This window comes from Pithys albifrons, chromosome 16, assembly GCF_047495875.1.
Source record: "Pithys albifrons albifrons isolate INPA30051 chromosome 16, PitAlb_v1, whole genome shotgun sequence".
NCBI lineage: Eukaryota > Metazoa > Chordata > Aves > Passeriformes > Thamnophilidae > Pithys > Pithys albifrons.
The window spans coordinates 15,579,461-15,601,612 of record NC_092473.1 but is presented as its reverse complement, the minus strand read 5'-3'; the positions used below and the strand labels follow the sequence as shown (position 1 = coordinate 15,601,612).

The 22,152-nt window shown below is 55.7% G+C and overlaps 1 protein-coding gene across 1 annotated transcript in view; it reads right to left on the bottom strand.

Moving 5' to 3' along the window:
• Positions 1–893: 893 nt before the first annotated feature.
• Positions 894–22,152, bottom strand: part of LOC139679581 (lipase maturation factor 1-like) — a 113,088-nt gene continuing 91,829 nt past the window's right edge. The window contains exons 6-9 of the mRNA XM_071571447.1: positions 17,944–18,097; positions 14,734–14,917; positions 6,445–6,557; positions 894–1,197 (exon numbers count right to left, since the gene is read on the bottom strand). Of these exons, the coding sequence (XP_071427548.1) occupies positions 1,023–1,197; positions 6,445–6,557; positions 14,734–14,917; positions 17,944–18,097 (626 nt within the window). The 3' untranslated portion in view covers positions 894–1,022. The remainder of the gene's footprint in view (positions 1,198–6,444; positions 6,558–14,733; positions 14,918–17,943; positions 18,098–22,152) is intronic.

The following is a 22,152-nucleotide window of genomic DNA, read 5'->3' as shown; positions in this document are numbered from 1 at the left end:
AGGGGGTTTGGCCCATCCTGGCTTCGACTGATGGAGCCAAACCCTGCACCCAGAGCTGGTGGAGGTGGTGTCAACACCCTGGTCCTCCTGGGGGGTGTCCCCATGTCCCCAGCCCCTCTCCAAAGCCACTGGAGATGTGGAGATTGGTGGGAGCAGCCCCAGACAGTTCTCCTTCCCTGGATTTACAATGTGCTGCCTTGGGAATGCCACAGTCTCCTCCTTCCAGTGCACAGCTCAGGGAGCAAAAACCTCTCCCCAAAAGCTTCCAGGCAACAGATAACACAATGTGGTTCCCATTTCCTGCCCCCCTCCCCAGAATTGTTTCTTTTCTTTTTGAAAATGTTGTCCCAGGGAAACGTTTCTAATTTAATGCCCTCCCTGCACCTTCCTCGCTGCCTTTGAATGGGTATTATCTTCCAGGAGTGGAGAGGGGAGTTTTCATTTAAAAACAAAAAAAGGGAAAAAAAAAGCTTAACAAGCAGCAAACAGGACTGGGAATGCTGGTCTGGGATCCATTATCCCTGACCCAGAGGTTGGAAAGCAAAAGAAATGAATTAAATTGGGGAGGGGGAGGCCAGCACTGTTTGCTGCTGCTGTCCAGCCCATGGGGGATGCCCAGGGGGTGTCTGGCACCCACCACCCATCCAGGGGGGCACCCTCACCCCTGCAGCACCACAGAGCACCCCTGGAGATGTCAGGCTGCCCAGTCTGCTCCCATTAGAGCTGAAGGATGGCCAGGATGGGGCACAGGAAGCACAGCTGAGGGGCAGAGTCACTTCTTAAAATCCCATAAAAGCTTCTTCCCAAATTCTAGAGGTGACAATTTCCAAGAGCCTGGCGAAAGAAATCAACCACTGAGATGAGAAAAAGCAGAGCAGAACAGCAAGTTTGGATGGGAATCTTCCATAATATACGTGTAAACAAGGATATGGATACAAAATCCAGAGAGGAGCCATGTCTGGCAGGAGCTGCCTCCTCCCCCTCCTCCCAGCTGGTCCCTCGTGACCCTCCATCCCTCTCCATCAGTTCTGCCCAGGGAATGGCCAGTTCCTGTCTTCAAAGAACTTCTTCAGGCCCTGCAGGTTGACAGGGGGGAAGTAGGGCCCGATCCTCCTGCGGATCCACCAGCGGCCCTGGCGGGCGTGGGTGCCCCCGGGCTGGCTGAACTTGTACTTGAAGTGTTCCCCACGGAGCCACCTGCAGGGGACAAAGCACAGGAGCTCAGGGGGTGGCACTGCTGGGGGAGGAGGGACAAAGCCCTCAGAGCCCACCCTTGTTTCCTTGGGATTGGAGGTTTTGAGCCTTTCCGTAGGTGGATGGAGAAATCAGCTGGAGGGCACTCAGCCTGGCTGGGTCTGCATCCTGGTGCTCCATCCACCCCTCCATCCATCATCCATCCATCCATCCATCCATCCATCCATCCATCCATCCATCCATCCATCCATCATCCATCTATCCATCCATCCATCCATCCATCCCTCCATCCATCCATCATCCATTCATCCATCCATCCATCCATCCATCCATCCATCCATCCATCCATCATCCATTCATCCATCCATCCATCCATCCATCCATCCATCCATCCATCCATCATCCACCCCTCCATCCATCCATCCATCCATCCATCCATCCATCCATCCATCATCCATTCATCCATCCATCATCCATCCATCCATCCATCCATCCATCCATCCATCCATCCATCAACCATTCACCTATCCACCCCTCCATCCACCCCTCCATCCATCCTTCCATCCATCCATCCATCCATCCACCCATCCATCCATCCATCCATCCTCCATCTATCCATCCATCCATCCATCCATCCCTCCATCATCCATCCATCCATCCATCCATCCATCCATCCATCCATCCATCCATCCATCCATCATCCATCCATCCATCCATCCATCCATCCATCCATCCATCCATCCATCCATCCTTCCCCCCCTCTCTCCACCCACCCACCCACCCACCCACCCAAGGGATGCCCACAGCCAGTGGCACAGAAATGGCCATCCCTGCTGGAGCAAGACAGCAGGTGCCATCAAAAATGGTTTTAAACTGAAGGAGGATTGACTTGGGTTGGATACCAAGAAGGAAGTTTCCCCTGGGAGGGTGGGCAGGCCCTGGCACAGGTGCCCAGAGAAGCTGTGGCTGCCCCATCCCTGGGAGTGTCCAAGGCCAGTTGGACGAGGTCTGGAACAACCTCATCCAGTAGAAGGTGTCCCTTGCCATGGCAGGGGTTGGACTAGATGGCATTCAAAGGACTCCCCCAGGAGATGGCAAACCCTCTCTGCTATGACAACAAGAACATGTGGCAGAAAGGCCCCTTGGGCAACTCCTGAGCCATCAGCAGTGCCAGAGGGTGGTGGAGCCGATGGAAGATCACCGAGCGCCCAGCAGGACCCACGTGCCACCACCCACTCTCCATCCCCACCCAGACTGGGCGAGACCAGGGCCCTGGCAGGGGCAGAGAGGGTAAAAATCCTGAGCCTGACTTTCCAAGCCCCTGGCCCAGCAGATGCCCCCGAGCAGCTGCTCCGCAGCACCCGCAGCGCCGCTCGTATATCAGCCCCTCTGACAGCGCCCAACTGGACGGGCGAGAAATTAGCAGCAATATTGGAGCTGGTGGGGTGAGGGTAAATCTCCCAGACAGCTGTAATTAGTTCCAGAGGGTGCAGCTGTCCCCCTGCAACAGCTGAGGGCTCCCAGGGCAACACCCGAGCCGGGGCTCTGCGCTGCAATTAATGGCCTGCCAGGGCACGGCGGGCGGGAAGGGAGCAGAGAAACCCAAACACGAGGTGTCTTTGGGGTTTGGAGGGGGGTGGTTTTTTTGGTTGTTTTTCTTTTATCTCAGGGCTTCCCACTCCACTGTAAATCAGGGAGCAAGTGGTGGTGGTGGGAAGCACAAATCCATCACAGTAACAGAGTCTCCATCATCGCCCTCTTCTGTGCTTGCCCTGCTGGTGGCAGGGCCATAAATCCAGCCTGGCCCGAGTTTGCAGAGGAAGGGGCACTTTGATGGGTTGGGTTTGCACACTGCTGACCCCAAGGCTCGTGTGAGGTGTGGCAAGAGCATCCCGTGGGCAGTTCATCCTCCAAACTCCCCTGGGAGGTGGCAAAGAGGGTTTTTTCCCCCCGTGGACAGGTCAGAAAGGGAGGCTCAGGGTGTGTGTCTGTAGCAAAGGCTGAGCCAGGCATGGTGGAAGGAAACAGAATCACAGAATCATACACAGAATCACAGACTACTCTGAGACGAGCTGACCTGGCCCAGGAAGAGAAACCCATGGCCATGGGCCGTGAGGTGCTGCCCTGCCCATGGTGGAGCTGCCCCACAGAGAGCAGAGGTGGCTGGGATCTGCCACCCTGGGGGAAATCCTGGTGGTTTGGGATGAGCTCTGCCCTCCCTGGCACTGAAATACTGAGGTTGCTTTTACCAAAGGGAAAAATGCCTTAAACTCCCCTTGAGGACCATGGAATCATTTCATTCTGATCATACCTGACATTGTAACATCAATGACTAATAAAGCAGAGATTTTCTTCTACATTGCAGTGCACAAGGCAAGAAGGAACAAACTGCAATAAAACATCTCACCCTGTGAGAAGCCCCAAATTCCCTATTTATATTTTCTCACCTCCCAGGTACCCACAAGCCCCACTCCTGTCTCCTCCAAAGACATCTCAGGAGACACCTTGCACAACAGGGATGGCATTCCCAGTGATGCCCAGATTTTCCTGGAAATCCCACTCCCTGCCTGCTCCCAACAGCTCCAGAATTCCCTCCAACCTTCTTGGAGGGCTCCAAGCCCCAAAGTGGCTTCTAAAATGTGCAGATTCAACCATGCTCTTCTCAGGGCTTGGGATCTCTCCACAGATCCCATGGAAAAGCAGCTCCACAGTGACTTCCACAGCCTGGAAACCCAATCCCATGTGCCCCAGGGGTAAAGTCCAGGAACTCTGGCACAAGTGGGAAATAAATGGGCAACCAAATCCAGCCCAGGACTCCCAAATTCCATGTCCTCCCTGTGCTCCTGCAGCCAGGGAGCATCCAAAGGGAAGCACCACCTCCTTCACCAACAGCAGCACCACAAGTCCAGGGCTCCACACACGTGTTGGGGTTTTTGCAACAAAGTGCTACTATAATTGGAATAAAAGTCCTCAAAGTGAACATGATTTAATATCAGAGACACCAAACACTCCAGGTCAGACCCAGCAGCCTGGTGTTTTCTCCCCTCTCCTGCAGGCAAAATGAGGATTTTGTTTTCTTTCCCTGTTGCAGGCTGTTTCCATGAGGGTGTGCTGAACACTCCTGAAGTTCTCAGCCAAAGGCCTCCTGTTCAGATTTATGAGGGCTGCACTTTTATGAACTATCCACTGCACCAGAATTTTGTAAATCCACATTCCCCAACCATCACCAGGATTCAAGCCCAGCTTCACACTCAGCCAGGCTGGGCTCAACAATACCCTCATTTTTAATCAGTCACCTGTTTCTCATTTTGAGTTTATCACACTTGAAAAAATACTATAATTTCTTGAGTTGTAAAGAAAGCTACAAACTTTGGTCTCTGAAATTTCATTTCGAGGGCATTAACTCATGTTGAAAGTCCCTTGGCTGTTGAAGGTGTAGAGTTTCCATTAGGAGAGCAAACTCTGTGGAGGATGGAGCTGAGGCTCTTATGGAAAACAGGCCCTTCCCCTAATTATTTAGTCTAGCAGGGAATGAAAATAATTAAGGCTCAAAATTCCCTTTAGAGTGGAGGGAGGGGGGAATATGGCAGGAAAATTAGGTTTTTTCCATCCAGCTACTGCAGGGAGGGCAGGGTGGCAGCAGCCACAGGTGGGCTCTGCAGGGTGGGTGAGGGCACAGGGATGGCCTTGGGAAGCCACTGGAGCTGCAGCCACGGGGCACTGTCTTTCCTTGCCAGGTGCCACTGCTCAGGCTCCAGCTGGAGGGGTTTGGTCACGGCTGGACTGAGATTCTGGCAGGGGTGGGATCTGTGCTCAGTGCTGAGGGTGCTGCTCCAGGGACAGGGATGGGGGAAAAGGAAGGATCCTGCCAGGAAAAGGGAATCTGTCAGCTTGGAAAAGGCCTCTGAGATCACCCAGTCCAACCCCCCCAGCACTGCCAAGGCCATCACTACCCATGTCCCCAAGTGCCACATCCACAGGGCTGTGAAATCCCTGACTCCACCCCTGCCCTGGGCAGCTGTGCCAGGGCTGGACAGCCCTTGCCAGGAAGGAATTCCTCATTCCTCCCTAATCTCCAGCCTAATGTTCTTACACCCAGACTGGATGGTGCACACCGTGGTTCTCCCATGGGAATGTTGCTCCAAGGTTGCTCCAAGGTTGCTCCAAGCCCTGTCCAGCCTGGCCTTGGACACTCCCAGGGCTGGGGCAGCCACAGCTTCTCTGGGCACCTGTGCCAGGTCCTGCCCACCCTCCCAGACAGGAATTCCTTCCCAACATCCCATCCATCCCTGTCCTCCAGCAGTTTGGCTGTCCAAGGCCAGGTTGGACAGGACTTGGAGCAACCTGGGCTGGTGGGAGGTGCCCCTGCCCATGGCAGAACATGATGGTCTTTAAGGTCCCTGCCCACCCAAACCATTCCAGGATTCCATGATTTTTACCACCTTGGGGTTTATAAACCTTGTCAGAGGAAACCCTTTGGTAAAAGTGGCAAGTTCTCAGTGTCTCAGCTGGAGAAGAGTCTCCTCTCAGAGGGTTTGGGGGATGCACTGCCCAAAAGCACCAGCATGTCCAGGGCAGCTCATTCCACACCACGCTCTGACCTCCAGCCCTGTTTGCAGAGCATCCTGAGAGCCTCAAATGGAAAATATTAGCAAGAGCATAATATTACTTGAGTTGATCCCAAATGCCCCAAAACTGTTTTCTCAGCTAAAAATAACTTCACCAACAAAAGAGACCCTTTTGTGAAAAACTTCCTTTGTGTAAAACCTCGGAGTTTTCATCTGTGCCTTCCCCTGCCTGATGTTTGCTTTGTCTCTTCCTTGAAAACAAAAACAATTCCAAGACAAGTGTCCACAAAAACAACCATTTCTGCAGGGCTGTTTTTGTCTTTGAAACACCTCAGGAGGTCCAGAGAAATGGTGGGGTTTGAACTGAGCTCACAAAGCAAAGAATCCAAAGCTGATGGGCAGGAAACCACTTCAGATGTCACCATTTGTGGCCAAGAGAAGCAACACTGAGCCCTTCATGGACCTGCCTGGGAATGGGCTCATCCAAAGGGTCCCTGTGTCCCTGCCAGGGGACATCAAGGTGCTGACACCACCTGGGTGTCCTCACCAAACCCACTCTGTTTAAAGGCCACCTGAGGTCCATCAAACACAACCCCAACCATGAACAGAAACCACCTGGACACGTCCAAGATGGAACAATGCAGAGCCACTTCCAGCTTCCTTGGGACAACTCCAGGCTTACCTGGGAGCTTCTCTGCCTGCAAAGGGGTTTGTTGCCAGCAAGGACAAGGTCTCCTCTTCCTGGGCCAGCAGCTTCCCAGCCAGGTGGATTATCCATTCGTTCTGCTCGTAGGTCTTGGGGAAGGAAGAACAAAGATGAACATCAGGTACTGCTGGGCTGCTCCTGGAATGTTATTGGCATTAAAGACTCCTCTTGGGGCAGAGAATTCATTGGATTCAGGTGGAGAACAATGAATTTCCCCTTGTTCCAGCAAACATTCCATGAGATCCAACACCCTGAGGTCCAGAGGGACACTCTGGCACCTGTGGGGAGCAGGGAGAGTTTGTCTCTACCATAGTTTGCACTGAGTTTGTCTCCTCTCTGCCACAGTTGGAGTGTTCTGGCCAATTCTGCCCCCAAATATTGGATCAAAGTGATTTATTTTGGCAGTCACCTCCCCACAGGATGGGAATGGCACATCTGGAAAGGACAATCCAGCCACCACCTTAAACCAGGTGGTTTTCTCCCGTTGTGTTATCCACGGGAAAACAGAACAAAGTCATTTCTCTAGTCCCAATTCCTGTCTCCTGTTTCCTTCCATGTACTCCATCCTCCTGCATTCCTTCCTCATGGAGCCACTGGCAGGGCACAGCTCAGGGACCCACAGCCTGGGCTGAAGCGGCAGAGCTTGACCCTCTCCCTGAGAGAAGGAGGGAGCTGGACCCAGAGATCCTCACGGATCCCTCCCAGCTTGAGCTACTCTCTGATTCCATGACTTCCCTCCCTGCAGGAATCCAGGCATTCCTGCTTTCCACAGGGATTCTTCCTGAGGCTCCAGAAAAAGCCTTTCTCCTTCTGGGTGACCTTCTGTGCCTTGTACTTCCCTAAGATTTCCTTTCCTCCTCCTTTTCCAGCGTGTTCCTGACTGGAATGTGGACTGCAAGCAGTAGGGGACAGTGTGGGAGAGGGAAAGCTGGGGCTGTACCTGCAGGGCTGGGAGTGACAGCAGAGGCAAAGCTGCTCTGCAAAGCTCCTCCAAGGGCACAGTTTGTTATTTCCGTTGCTACTGGAAACGGGAGAGAAAGGAGCTGGAAAACAGGGAGAGCTGGAGGGAAGGCCCATCCAGGGCAGCTCTGCCTCGTGGGGCTTCTCACCCTGCTCATCACAGCTTAGAGGACAAGCACAGTTATTAAACCTGAACAGGGACCACTGTCCCCATCCCCTGCTCCTGCCATCGGCTGTCCCAGCATGGATGGAGCTCCAGGGGTGCTTCCCACCAGCCCCAGCCCCTGCTGGGCTCTGCCACCCCCATGGTCAACCTCCAGCACATCCCTCTCTCCACCAGCACTCCTGACACGGAGGGGGAGGTGGTGGTGGCTCTCAAGGACGAGGCCACCACGAGACTGAGGCCACCATGGCCCTGATGCAGCGACCTCAGAGTGGAGCTCTGGATCCAGGAGCTCCATCCATCATGTGGGATGTTAAACACAAGTCCTGCAAAGCTCACAAAAGCTGCAGGGCCAGCTGGCACCAGCCCTGCCCAAGGCCCCATCACAGGATGACTCACTCCAAGACTCCGTGTCCCTCAATGGCTCCAGGATGACGCTGGAGATGCTCAGCCCAGGCTGGGATTTGGGAGGGTGAGAGGCACTCTGGGACCTGCAGTGTGGGGAGTCTGTGACTGTGGACCCTCCCCGAGGTGTGACAGAATTGCAGAGACCAAACCTCCTGAGTCAGACCCTCAGCACCCTGTGCCTTCCTGGAAACCCCTTTTTAAAGTGCTCTGTGTGATTTTAGGCACTATTTCCAGGAGAGTTTGGGAGATCTGAGGGTTCCTGTGTGCCAGGTGGGAAGGAACAGGAGAACAGAAGGAGGAACCTCCAGTCTCCCCAGGCAAAGTGTGATGGAGGCCCCCAGAGCTTCCAGTGCTGATCCCGACCTGCAAGGGTGCAATTGGCTCCCGTGGCCTCCAAATTGCTAATTAGCAGCTCCACACATACCAGAGTCGAACTTCTGCTTTGTGAAGTGTTTTCCTTGTAAAATTTACAACATGTCTGGCCCCAGCAAAGTCTGTGGTGAGAAATTCCCAGCCGGTGCAGCCCCACCCCCTGCCCAGGCTTTGGATCCGCCGGAGCCGGAGCCGGAGCCGGAGCCGAGCTGGGCTGGGCTGGGCTGGGCTGGGCTGGGCTGGGCTGAGCACCCCCTGCTTATCCCTCTGCAAAGGGATATGGTGGCAAAGGTGGGGACAAAAAGAGTCCAGCACATCTGGGCTGCATCCAGGGAATCATCCCAGGCTGGGGTGGGAAGAGGATGGTCCCTCTGTGGATCCAGAGAGACCCAGACTGTGCAGGGTGAGCAGAGTTGGGATGGAGGGAGGTGGTGCTGGTGCCAGCTCTGAGTGGGCAAAGCAGAGCCTGGACCACCCAGGGCATTAATAATAATAAAAAAAATCCAGCAGAGGTGCACACAGTGCTGGAAGGGGGGTAGACACGTTTTGGGGTCACCTTTAGGGTTTGGATCTTCACTGAGCACAGAGAGAAGCACCAGGGACTGACCCTGCTCAGCGACACCTCCTGGGCTGTTCCTTCTCCATCCAGACCCAGCCTGGGACTCCCCAACCTGCTCCTGCCCTCCAGGCACTGGGGTTTAGGGATAACAGAGTGGACTGACAGGACCTGGCTCTAAGGGCAAAGACCCCTGAGCTTTTATTTCCTGATGGGTTCCACCCTCATGCTGTGCTCAGGTAGACACTTTCCCTTGGTTTTCCCTGCCAGTCTCAGCCCAGGTGCTCCTCTGGGACAGGGATTTGCTCCTTGTTGGGAAGCAGCTCTCAGACCCCACCTATCCAGGGAAAGGAAAAGCCACTTTGATCCATAACAGAGTGTGCCAGGGGGTACAACGGGCACTGTGGGCAGTGCCCACCCCCTGCATGGACAAGGACAAGGTGGGGTCTCTTTCTACAGGCATGGCAGGAGAGGATTTGGGGCTACTCTGGGCTCTCCCCTGGCAATGCTGCTGTGGGTGGGGAGCTCTCCCTGAGCCACCTGGGAGCTCAGGAATTATCCATGTTCCCAGGGGCACAACTGAGCACAGCTGAAAGAAGAAAAGAAAAATCCTTCCATGCTGAACATGGCCCAGAACTCTGCACTGGCAAATGGAGGTGAGGGGAGGCCTGTGATTCCAGAAGGGGGAAGAAAGGAAGTGTAAAAGCTGGGCTGGGCACAGCCAGCACGAGGCTGAGGTTTTACTGCTCTGCAAACACCTCCTCCTCCATTCTGCTGCTGGGCAGCCTTTTCCTGAAGCACCTTCTGGCTGGAAGAGTGAGATAACAGAGGCTTGAATAAAACATTTCCCAAACCCACTCAGCTGCCTCCCCTGGAAATGGTGTTCCTTCTCCTTGGAGCTCGTGTGTGCTGACGTGGAGGCTCCAGCACAGCTCCTGTTCCCACCCAGGGGAGAAGCTCAGAGCTCCATCCTGCTCTGCTGGGGCTGCTCTCAGGAAGGCAGCTGAGCATTATTTATAAAAGCATCATATCTGGAAAACACACATGGCTTCTCAGAGCATCCCAAAAGACTTTTGGAGCAGCTTCAGGGTACAATCCCACAAGACTCTGAGCTTTAAAAGCAATATGAGCTTTGTTATTTTTGAGGAGTTATTATTTGGGAAGCACCAAGAGGGTGCCTTTGCATTGGCCAAATGCAGTCCCCAAAGAGAATAAATACCCTTCATGCCATGGTGAGGAGAGAAAAAGCCTTCCCTTTGATTTTTCCTTCCTCAGAGGCTTTTCCACTGGTGGAGAACCACCCTTGGGATGATAAACAACCAGCTTTTATAAAGTCCCAGACTTCCCACCAGCAGCAGAACTGACCAACTTGAAGGCCCAGAACTATGAGCAGTATTTTGTTTTCTGGTTTGTTATTTATCAACTGTGCTGAATCCACCCCCAGCCTGCCAGAAATTGTCCTTTGGTGCCAGCAGCACACCCAGCTCAGTGCTGGGCCCTGATGGCTGAGCTCCTCCTAAAATGTCACCCTGAAGAAGGCAAATAATCACAGCAGGGTTGGCATCAGTAGCAGGAGAACAGCTGAAACTTCAGCAATTCGTCTCCAGCTCCTGTAAAAACAGGAAGTCTTTGCAGTAACACAGGGAAGTGTCAAGGGGGCAAAGTTATTCCTAAAGCTGAACCTCAGTTCTGGGAGGTTCAATCAGATTCTGCCCTTTCATCCATTATTTCCTCCCTTCTCAGAGGGTGGGCAGGCCCTGGCACAGGGTGGGCAGAGAAGCTGTGGCTGCCCCAGCCCTGGGAGTGTCCCAGGCCAGGCTGGACAGGGCTTGGAGCACCCTGGGCTGGTGGGAGGTGTCCCTGCCCATGGCAGGGGTGGCACTGGATGGGCTTTGAGGTCCCTTCAAACCCAAACCATTCTATGATTCTGTGGCTCAGAAAACATCCTCCCATTTCACTGCCCCTTCCAGAATAACAGGAAATCCAGAGGGATCCAATTCCCTCTCCTTGATTTCACCCTGGAGAAGAGAAGGCTCCAGGGACACCTTGGAGTCCCTCTGAGTGCCTAAAGAGGCTCCAAAAGAAGCAGAGAAAGATTTTGGACAAGACTCTGGAGGAACAGGCCAAGGGGAATGGCTTCCCACTGACACTGGGATATTGGGAAGGAATTGCTGGCTGGGAGGGTGGGCAGGCCCTGGCACAGGTGCCCAGAGAAGCTGTGGCTGCCCCAGCCCTGGGAGTGTCCCAGGCCAGGCTGGACAGGGCTTGGAGCACCCTGGGCTGGTGGGAGGTGTCCCTGCCCATAGCAGGGGGTGGGATGGGATGAGCTTTAAGGTCCTTCCAACCCAACCCATTCCATGACTCTCCACAGGGCTCATGGCCTGGTGGCATCTGCAAATGTGCCATTCCCTTCAGCTGAAATCCCAGAATCCCAGCCTGGTATCCCAGCCTAGTATCCCTTCCAGAGCCTCCAGTTCCAACCCCTCACAAGGGCAGGGGTTCCTCTTAAATTATGCACTGGTTGAAGCTGCTTTGCTGGAGGTGAGAGGTCCTGAGTGACCAACCTGCCCAACAGGGACCTCAGTGGGGGCCACGTTATTTCTGCTGAGCCCCCCAGTGCCCAGGAACCAGCAGAGTGAAAAGAGCCCACAGATTTCCACACATTCCTGGGTTTTTTTTCCCCCTCCTGCAGACGGGAAGAAGCCACTCAGCCCTTTTTCTGGCTGGGCTGTGGCCCTGCCAGAGCTCCATGAAGGGCCTCAGTTCAGAGCCTGCAGCACCCTCGGGACGTCGAGACACGGGGAACAAAGAGGGGATTTAGGAAACAAGTGAAAAGGCACATTATATTTAGATAATAAAATTAACATCATGAAAATGGTTTCCTGCAAAATAATGCCATGTTACATTACATGCAATTATGGCACTGCTGGCACGGTAATTAAGAGGCAGCAACTAATAAATTGGCATTCAGAGGTGGGGCAGCACCACAGCTGGTGGGCACTCCCTGGCTGTGCCAGGGGTCTGGCTGCCCTCCCTGTGCCAGGGGTATGACAGCCCTACCTGTGCCAGGGGTCTGGCTGCCCTCCCTGTGCCAGGGGCCTGGCTCCCTGTGCCAGGGGCCTGACTGCCCTCCCTGTGCCAGGGGCCTGGCTGCCCTCCCTGTGCCAGGGGTCTGGCTCCCTGTGCCAGGGGTCTGGCTGCCCTCCCTGTGCCAGAGGCCTGGCTGCCCTCCCTGTGCCAGAGGCCTGGCTGCCCTCCCTGTGCCAGGGGTCTGGCTCCCTGTGCCAGGGGTCTGACAGCCCTACCTGTGCCAGGGGTCTGACTGCTCTCCCTGTGCCAGGGACATGGCTGCCCTCCCTGTGCCAGGGGTCTGACTGCCCTCCCTGTGCCAGGGGTCTGGCTGCTCTCCCTGTGCCAGGGGTCTGGCTGCCCTCCCTGTGCCAGGGGTCTGGCTCCCTGTGCCAGGGGCATGGCTGCCCTCCCTGTGCCAGGGGTCTGGCTCCCTGTGCCAGGGGTCTGGCTCTCTGTGCCAGGGGTCTGGCTGCCCTCCCTGTGCCAGGGGTCTGGCTCCCTGTGCCAGGGGCCTGACTGCCCTACCTGTGCCAGGGGTCTGGCTGCCCTCCCTGTGCCAGGGGCCTGACTGCCCTCCCTGTGCCAGGGGCCTGACTGCCCTCCCTGTGCCAGGGGCATGGCTGCCCTCCCTGTGCCAGGGGCATGGCTCCCTGTGCTCCAGAGCCTCCCAGTGACTCCCACAGCTCCAGCCAAGGTGGAAAGTTTCGCAGGAAACCCCCAGCACAGGAAGGCGCCGTATGTCAAGTGGTGATGAGGTGCAAAGAGGAACCTGTCAGGAGCAGCACAAAGGGATGCTAAATATCCTTCCCCCAAGTCCTTGGCTTTTCCACAGCCTGTCAGAGCTGGCTGTGTCAGAGCTCCCACTGCCAGGGAGGTGCAGCCCAGCCCCGGGGCAGGCGGCGAGGGGCGCTGCAGAAACACTCCACAACTTCTGCAAACAAATTAAACCTAATCCGGAGGCTGAAGGAACTCGGGTTTATGGACTCTGCAAACCACCACAAGGGTTTTGCACAGCTTGTCTGGCTTCACAAACTCCTGGGCTTTCTGGTTACGTGTCCTTTCCACAGCTCTGCAGGACCCGAGGCCAGACAGCCCCCAGTGACAGGGACCCTTCTGGCTGCCCAGGAGGAGTTGGCACCAAAGGAACAGCTGCCAGTGCCCAAACTCAGCCATTCCAAAGGGGATTTGCTCCCGTGCTTAAGCGGGTGTTTACATGCCTGACATCCAGACTGGAAAACACTCGCCGTGCCCAGTCCTCACCTTCCCTCTCCTTTCCACAAGTCATTCCCACTTTCCAGAAGGTTTTTGGCCTCCTTCCTGCACCTTTTGCTAATACTTCTAAGCAGGACCTGCGAGTGCTTCCCAGAGTGCTGTGTGTGCTGAGGGGCCACAGCAGAGCCCGCAGGGCAGGGGGCACAGGGAGCACTGGGGTGGGGATGCCCAGGAAGGGGCAGGACACCCATTCCCAGGGGGTGCTGCCACAGTGGGAGGGGATGGGTGGGCACCAGGGTGGGCAGAGCCACCCAAAGAGAGGGATGCCCCCTCCTCCTGCCAGTGCAAGGAGGCCCACAGTGCTAATTGCTGCTAATTAGGTGCTGTGAAGACACCTCAGCAGGCTGTGCCCAGGGAAGAGAAACACCTGGGGGAGCCTTTCAGTGAATTAAACCACTAATGAAATAAACACTGACAATAAGGAGTGAAACATTAATAATAAAGATGTGAAGAGGCTGAGCTGTTTCCTCCTCCTTCCTGGGTACATCAGCAGCTGCCCTGGCCCCGTGCAGAGGTGGAACTGGGATGCACCAGCAGCCCTTGGCACAGCCTCACCTCTGAGCAGGACCCGTGCCCTGCCCTCCTCCAGCTCCAAACCTCAAAGCCCTTTTGTGCTGTCAAACCTTCAGGCCATTCCTGCCCTGGGAACGTCCCTTCTCTCATCTCAGACACGACCTTTGCTGGGATGAGCCCAGTTCTCCTCCGCTCAGAGCCCTCCCAAAGCAAGGGGAGACCAAACCCAGCAGCTCCCACTGCCCCTTCCCAGCTGGGCCACCACTGCCTGAAGCTTGGCTGGGCTTTTCCTCAGGGATAAGCAGATGAAATGGAATTCCAGCACACACAAACCAGAGGGGTAAACACCCAACCCCAGCCAAGGCACCAACTTTATGTCACTGCCCAGGAATGCCAACGGTGCCAACACCAACATCCCACAGAGAAAGCAAACAGAGGAGCTGGGGCAGAGGGAGGAGGATATTCCAGGAGAGGATGCAGGGAAAAGCCTGGGATAATCTGGGATGGGTTTGCTACTCAAGTCCCAGTTCTGTAAAACCCAGGCCAAGCTCTTGGATAAGATTTGCAAAATAAGCTCAAAGGCACACAAGGATTAATATTCCAGGTTTCCCACTCTCATTTAATTTATGCCTGTCACCTGTTTGCTGATACCACGTGGGGAAAACACCTTGAGGGAGCCTTTCTCCATGTGCAGGCAGGTGGGCAGTGGGAGTTGGTGTCCCCAGGGGTGTCCCCAGGGCTGTCCCTGACAGGGATTCTTGTTATTGTTGAGAACTAATTAAAAGATCTCACTAAAAACTGCCAAGAGGTCCATGACACTGGTAACTTTAGGAATAAAACCAACTCAGCCAAGGCTTCCCACAGTGCCCCACGATCCCAACACAGAGGAAACCCACACCCTTTGTGCCTCCTGGTCAGGGCAGAGCCAAGGTGTGAGCAGAGGACACACCTGGAAGGCAGCGAACCACATGAGCCAGTCGAGGCGATAGTGGTAGGGGGAGATGAAGCACGGCCTCCTCCTCAGGTCCCCAGGCTTGCACTTGAACTCATACTCCTCCCACACTGCAGAGGGGTCATTGGGATCCAGGCTGGATGTCCCCTGAAGGATGACTTCTGTCCTCTCCTTGGTAATGCTGGGGGACACAACGGGATATTGTTAGTTTGGGTTAGAACCAAAACCATCTTGTTCCAATCCCCGTGGGGACACCTGATCCAGGGTGCTCCAAGCCCTGTCCAACCTGGCCTGGGACACTCCCAGGGCTGGGGCAGCCACAGCTTCTCTGGGCACCTGTGCCAGGGCCTGCCCACCCTCCCAGGGAAGGATTTCTCCCAATATCTGAATTCCAAGCACTGGCTGATGAGAGTCATGGTGGCACAGGAGTCCCTGGCCTGGTGGCACAGCTGGGTTGGGTTGGGTTACAGAGAACCTCTGGCCCAGCAGCCTCTTCTCTGTGCAGCAGCAAAGCCCAGGGAAAGCTCTGAATTCCGTGCTCTTCCTCCATCACCTGCTCTTGGGTCACTCCAAGCAGGGCCAATGGTCCAGACAGGTGATTTTCCCACAGCAACAGGTGGGTTGGTGTTTCTGCACCAGAGGCACCTCAAGTGCTCTCCCTCTGGGACAGAGCAGTGGGAATGGCCACCTCCAGCCCACCCCAAGTCCTCCATGACCTGCCAGGGGCATTCCCTGCCCCAAAGAGCTGCTTTCCATAAGGAAAACAGAAGGATGTAAATCTGCCCATCAAAGCTGTGCAGCTCCCTTGGAAACCTTTTAACACTTTGGTCTCTCTTTCTCCAACCCAAGAAGCTGAAAGTTTGGAAGGTCCCAGGTTCCACCTTCTCCCTGATGCCTCCAGATGCTCCCAACCCAAGCAATCCTGTGCTTAGAATTGTTACCTCCATTTAACAGATTTCTGGGTCCTGCAGCCAAGTGCCACACTCTGCACTGGGCTGAGTTATGAGCCATGGCCAGCTGCCCAATGCTGGGAAACACTCTGTAAATCAGGGACACCAAATTACTAATAAAAGTGTGTTCCTACTGTGTGATTCAAACTATGTCAAGTTCCACATAATCGTGGATTCATTATAAGCTGCAATCCCCTTTTTATTGGTTTACACAGGCTGGAATTACAAACATATTACAGCAGCATTTCAGCACATGCTCTTTAGGTTCTGCTCACTGTTCAAACACAAACCAGAGAGTGGAGAAGAAAAAGAACAACAACCCAAAGAAAACAAGCTCCTGTAGCTTCCCCACTCCAAAGGGGCTCAGGGGTTATTTCTGCCTCTCTCAAAAAACAGGAGAAACTTTGGCATTTTCAACAACTACTGTTGGTATTTTTAATAATTTTTTTTCCAGCTTTTTTTCTTTCCACAGAGATTTCTGCTCTTTGAAAAACTGGGGGGAACATCCTATTCATGTGAGACCTGCTCCTCCCCTTCACCTTCTGCTTGGCCACACCATTAACAGCCAAACTGCTCCACCTTCTATAAAACACTGAGTTACTGTTGGCTTCTCTTCTGGGACCTTGTCCAGAGCCCTCCAACCAAGAGCTGCCCATCCCACCCCTCCTCTCAGACCTCTGGGAACACCCCAGGGCCACCACGACCAGGAGGTGACAGAGCCAGAGGTCCTGTTGCTGCCCTGGAACCACCTGGTGGGTGCAGCTCTGTTGGTCATCATTTTCCCAGCTGGAAGAGGCTGGGAGGGCCAGCACACCAGAAGGGTTCTGCTGCCCCAGCTCACCTAAGCTTAGAAGTCCCCAGAAAGCCCAGCCCAAGCCAGGCTGGCTCCACAGGCAGCTGTGAGATGCTCCCCTTGTCCATCCCACCCTGCAGCCCTGCCTGGGATCTCCTGAGCTGCAGGCAGCAGCCAGGCTGCTCTTGGCCCTCTCCTCTCAAATCTTCCTTTCTGAGCCCATTTATACTTTTCTCTCCACAGTTTCCTGCAGCAACAAATTCCCCAAGTCACTGGTTGAGAAAAGCATTTCCTTTTGTTGGCCTAAAATCTGCTGCCCAAGAACTTCTGTGAGTGTTTACATGAGGGAGAGCAAACCTACAGAGGGGAAGAGCAGCTCCCCCCAAACCCAGAGGGGCTGGGCATGGTGAGCAACATCCACTGGATGGACTCTCCTATGGAGGTTTTCATCCTGCTGCTCCATTTGCTGCATGGATAGAACGAGCTCACTGAAAGCAGCTCAAAGAAAATATGTTGGAATTCAATGGGAAAGGAAGCTGCTCCTGTTCTCCCTTCTCACAAACAGGTATTCCATAAGTTGCAGTTCACTGGGAAAGGAACCTGCTCCTGTTCTCCCTTCTCACAAACAGGTATTCCATAAATTGCAATTCAATGGGAAAGGAACCTGCTCCTGTTCTCCCTTCTCACAAACAGGTATTCCATGAATTGCAATTCAGTGGGAAAGGAACCTGCTCCTATTATCCCTTCTCATAAACAGATACTCCATAAATTGCAGTTCAATGGGAAAGGAACCTGCTCCTGTTCTTCCTTCTCACAAACAGGTATTCCATGAATTGCAATTCAGTGGGAAAGGAACCTGCTCCTTTCCACCATCTCTCCCACAAACAGATCCTGCAGGTTCCTTGGCTGCAGTGCCCCCAGGCCCCAGGGCACCCTGGCAGAGGGGCAGGGCAGAGGGGCAGAGGGGCAGGGCACAGGGGCAGGGCTGAGGGGCAGAGGGGCAGGGCAGAGGGGCAGGGCAGAGGGGCAGGGCAGAGGGGCAAAGGGTCAGGGCTGAGGGGCAGAGGGGCAGGGCACAGGGGCAGGACAGAGGGGCAGGACAGAGGGGCAGGGCAGAGGGGCAAAGGGGCAGGGCTGAGGGGCAGGGCACCCTGGCAGAGGGGCAGAGGGGCAGGGCAGAGGGGCAGGGCACCCTGGCAGAGGGGCAGGGCAGAGGGGCAGGGCACCCTGGCAGAGGGGCAGAGGGGCAGGGCAGAGGGGCAGGGCACCCTGGCAGAGGGGCAGGGCAGAGGGGCAGAGCACAGGGGCAGGACAGAGGGGCAGGACAGAGGGGCAGGGCAGAGGGGCAGGGCAGAGGGGCAGGGCAGAGGGGCAGAGGGGCAGAGGGGCAGGGCAGAGGGGCAGAGGGGCAGGGCAGAGGGGCAGGGCACCCTGGCAGAGGGGCAGGGCTGCCCTGAGCGGTACCTGCCGAAGGCTCCGTAGGTGTTGACGATGCGCAGGGGGTGGAAGGAGGAGTTCATGACCTGCCTGGCACTGAGCAGGTTCAGCACCACGGGCACACTGAGCCAGGCCAGGAGCAGCCCCAGGGACACGTTCACCACTCTGCGGACGTAGCAGCCTGTGGGGCACAGAGCAGGGCACAGGCAGGTGATTTGCAGCAGCTGTGGGGCACATAGCAGGGCACAGAGCAGGGATTCCCTGCTGCTGGGGGGCACAGAGCAGGGCACAGGCAGGGATTCCCTGCTGCTGGGGGGCACAGAGCAGGGATTCCCTGCTGCTGGGGGGCACAGAGCAGGGATTCCCTGCTGCTGGGGGGCACAGAGCAGGGATTCCCTGCTGCTGGGGGGCACAGAGCAGGGATTCCCTGCTGCTGGGGGGCACAGAGCAGGGCACAGGCAGGGATTCCCTGCTGCTGGGGGGCACAGAGCAGGGCACAGGCAGGGATTCCCTGCTGCTGGGGGGCACAGAGCAGGGATTCCCTGCTGCTGGGGGGCACAGAGCAGGGATTCCCTGCTGCTGGGGGGCACAGAGCAGGGATTCCCTGCTGCTGGGGGGCACAGAGCAGGGATTCCCTGCTGCTGGGGGGCACAGAGCAGGGATTCCCTGCTGCTGGGGGGCACAGAGCAGGGCACAGGCAGGGATTCCCTGCTGCTGGGGGGCACAGAGCAGGGCACAGGCAGGGATTCCCTGCTGCTGGGGGGCTCTGCTCCCCTCTGCCTTCCCTGGGCACCCCCCATGCCAGCCCAGCTGCCCCCAAGCTCACTGAGGGCTGTGCTATCACTGCCCACATTGGCCCTTCTCCAAACAGTCTGAGAAAGGGCTAAAAGGAAAAATGTCTGAGATGTGACATTAATCACTGCTCTCCTATAGGGCAAAAAGCCCAGCTGGCACCTGCCCCCTGCTCAGAGTCCCCCTCCTGCTCTGGGAGTGTGTGTGGAGCTCCTCCAGCCCCATTCCTGCCCCTCCTGCTGCCCCAGGCTCCCCCATCCAAACTCATTTTCCAGCCCCATTCCTGCCCCAGGCTCCCCCATCCAAACTCATTTTCCAGCCCCATCCCTGCCCCTCCTGCTGCCCCAGGCTCCCCCATCCACACTCATTTTCCAGCCCCATCCCTGCCCCTCCTGCTGCCCCAGGTGTTCCCCATCCACACATTTCCCAGCCCCATTCCTGCCCCTCCTGCTGCCCCAGGCTCCCCCATCCCAACTCAGTTTCCAGCCCCATTCCTGCCCCAAGCTCCCCCATTCAAACTCCTTTTTCCTGCCCCTCCTGCTGCCCCAGGCTCCCCCATCCACACTCATTTCCTTCTCCAAAATCTCTGTCCCTTACCATTTCTGGATGAGAGCTGTGTTGCTTTGCCAGCTCTTGGGCAGGGGGTTGCAGGAGCAGCACAGCACCCCAGTGTGGGCAGACACCACCAGGATCACACAAATAAGCAGAGGTGACCCCCAGGGGCTCCTTCCCCCGTGGCCCTTCTCAATTTATTTAACATTAACAGCCAAAGGATCAGATTCAAAGCATTTGTGTGGAGCTTTCCCCTTATCTCTGCAGGAGGGGGATGTTTATTTGAACCTCTCTCAGAAGCTCTTAATAATTGTTTAGTCTGAGGACATTTCTGGAGAATCACTTGAATTGGGAAGGAGCTCCCTGTGCTGCTGGGGATGATGCCAGGCACGTTTTCCTCTTCCACAGGGGCTGAGCTTCCCACCACAGGGTGTAATTAAAGAGCAGGTACAGGCACAGAGCCCCCCTTGGCTCCTGAGCTCACAGTGCAGGGACTGCTCAGCCCTCAGCAGGTGGGATTGTCACCGTGTCACCAGGCCCTTGGGGTCAGTTGTAGGAAAAAAGGGGTTAATAAAAAAAAAAAAGTAAAATCTGGATGGCAAAGATGGAGCAAAACTTGGGGAAGGAGGGATTGGGATGGAGCAGGCAGGAGCTGAGCACCAGCCATGGGAATTGGAGGGCTCAGCAGGCATCACACACACCCTTCAAGGATGTGGAATCAGGTCATGGCTGGGCATGGCTGGGCACCCTCCTGTCTTCTGCTCTGCTGGCCCAGGGGTGAGGGCTCCTCTGAGCCTGTGGCCACACAGCTCACAATTTCAGCATTAAAACCACACAGAAATCCACATTCCCAGCACATCCCAGCTGTGCTACCCCTGTGGATGGCCCCTTTTGGACAGGGACATCCCTGCCCTCCAGGGCAGGGGCAGCTACAGGGGGTTCTCCTTGCTGGGCTCACTCAGGTTTTCTGGAGAGCATCACAAAAAGGAGCAAGTTCCCCCAAACCAGGATGTTCCTCCCCCTCATGGTGACTCCCAACAAAGAGCAGCCCTTGGGCTTCCCCTCCCAAAAGGAAGGTGCAACCTGAGTGTTGTTTGGGACTGGAGGCAGAAAATAGAGTTGGGAGGAAAGCTCGAGGCTCTCACACCCTCCAAAGCAAAGCTGCAGGAGGGGAAAAGCTGCTCCCCATTTGTTCCAGCCAAATGTGTAAAATAAGAGACACAGAAAGTTTAACGAAGCTGCTGCAGTTGCTGGGACCAACATTTTTGGTTAATAAGCTGCTTCTTGGGAGATGAGAAAGGACAAGAGGCTGGTGCTGTGTCTTGCTGACATTTTTCATTCTTCTGACAGATGTTCAGGGTATTTAAACAGAAGCATCTGTGATGGTTGTTGGTATTACAGGCAGTTTGGTGCTTCTCTGTGCTTCAGGAAAATGCTCCAGCTGTGCCACAGCACCATGAAAACCACCCCAGTGGTGCCTCCTCTGGGGCAGAGCTGCTGCAGAACTGCCCTGGGAAGGGAACAGAGACCCCTTTTGCCAGCTACAACTCCTGTTTGCTTTTCCATCCTCCTGGTATGAACATGAGTTCACCTCCCCCTGCTTTGGGGAACTTGCTCCCTGCTGGGGCAGTGCCCAGGGTACCAGTGGTGCCCACCAGCAGCTGCTCCTTCCATAGCCCAGGTGGCTCCAAGCCCTGTCCAACCTGGCCTTGGACACTCCCAGGGCTGGGGCAGCCACAGCTTCTCTGCCCAACCTGTGCCAGGGCCTGCCCACCCTCCCAGCCAGGAATTCCTTCCCAGTATCCCATCCATCCCTGCCCTCTGGCAGTGGGAAGCCACTCCCTGTGTCCTGTCCCTTCACCCCTTGTTCAAAGTCCCTCCTGGAGCCCCTTTAGGCACTGGAAGAGGCTCTCAGGTCTCCCTGGAACCTTCTCTTCATCATGCCATGGAGCAGAGGGCAAGAACTGCATCTGCACCCAACTTCTCACCCCACCTCAAACCACACTGGCTGTTTCAGCCTTGACTTCAAACAGTCAAAAACAAGAAAAAAAGATAAAAATTAACAATCACAAGATGAAGGGGACAACTCCACACTCTCACTTTGGCTTGGAGTCTGATGCTCACTGGGGTGAGAGGAAGGAGCCCTGACTGCCCTCCAAGAGCTGCAGCTGCCTGGGCTGGCTGTGGCCACCAGCCCTGCTGGAGGTTGGGTCCCCTGGCAATGTCCCCATGGGCATCTCTCCCCTGCCAATGTCCCTCTGGGTATCTCCCCTGGCAATGTCCCCCTGGGTATCTCCCCTGGCAATGTCCCCATGGGTATCTCTCCCCTGCCAATGTCCCCATGGGCATCTCCCCTGGCAATGTCCCCCTGGGTATCTCCCCTGGCAATGTCCCCATGGGCATCTCTCCCCTGCCAATGTCCCTCTGGGTATCTCCCCTGGCAATGTCCCCCTGGGTATCTCCCCTGGCAATGTCCCCATGGGCATCTCTCCCCTGCCAATGTCCCCATGGGCATCTCCCCTGGCAATGTCCCCCTGGGCATCTCTCCTGGCAATGTCCCCATGGGCATCTCCCCCCTGGCAACGTCCCCATGGGTATCTCTCCTGGCAATGTCCCCATGGGTATCTCCCCTGGCAATGTCCCCATGGGCATCTCTCCTGGCAATGTCCCCATGGGTATCTCCCCTGGCAATGTCCCCATGGGCATCTCTCCCCTGGCAATGTCCCCATGGGTATCTCCCCTGGCAATGTCCCCCTGGGCATCTCTCCTGGCAATGTCCCCATGGGCATCTCCCCTGGCAATGTCCCCATGGGCATCTCCCCCCTGGCAATGTCCCCATGGGCATCTCCCCTGGCAATGTCCCCATGGGCATCTCCCCCCTGGCAATGTCCC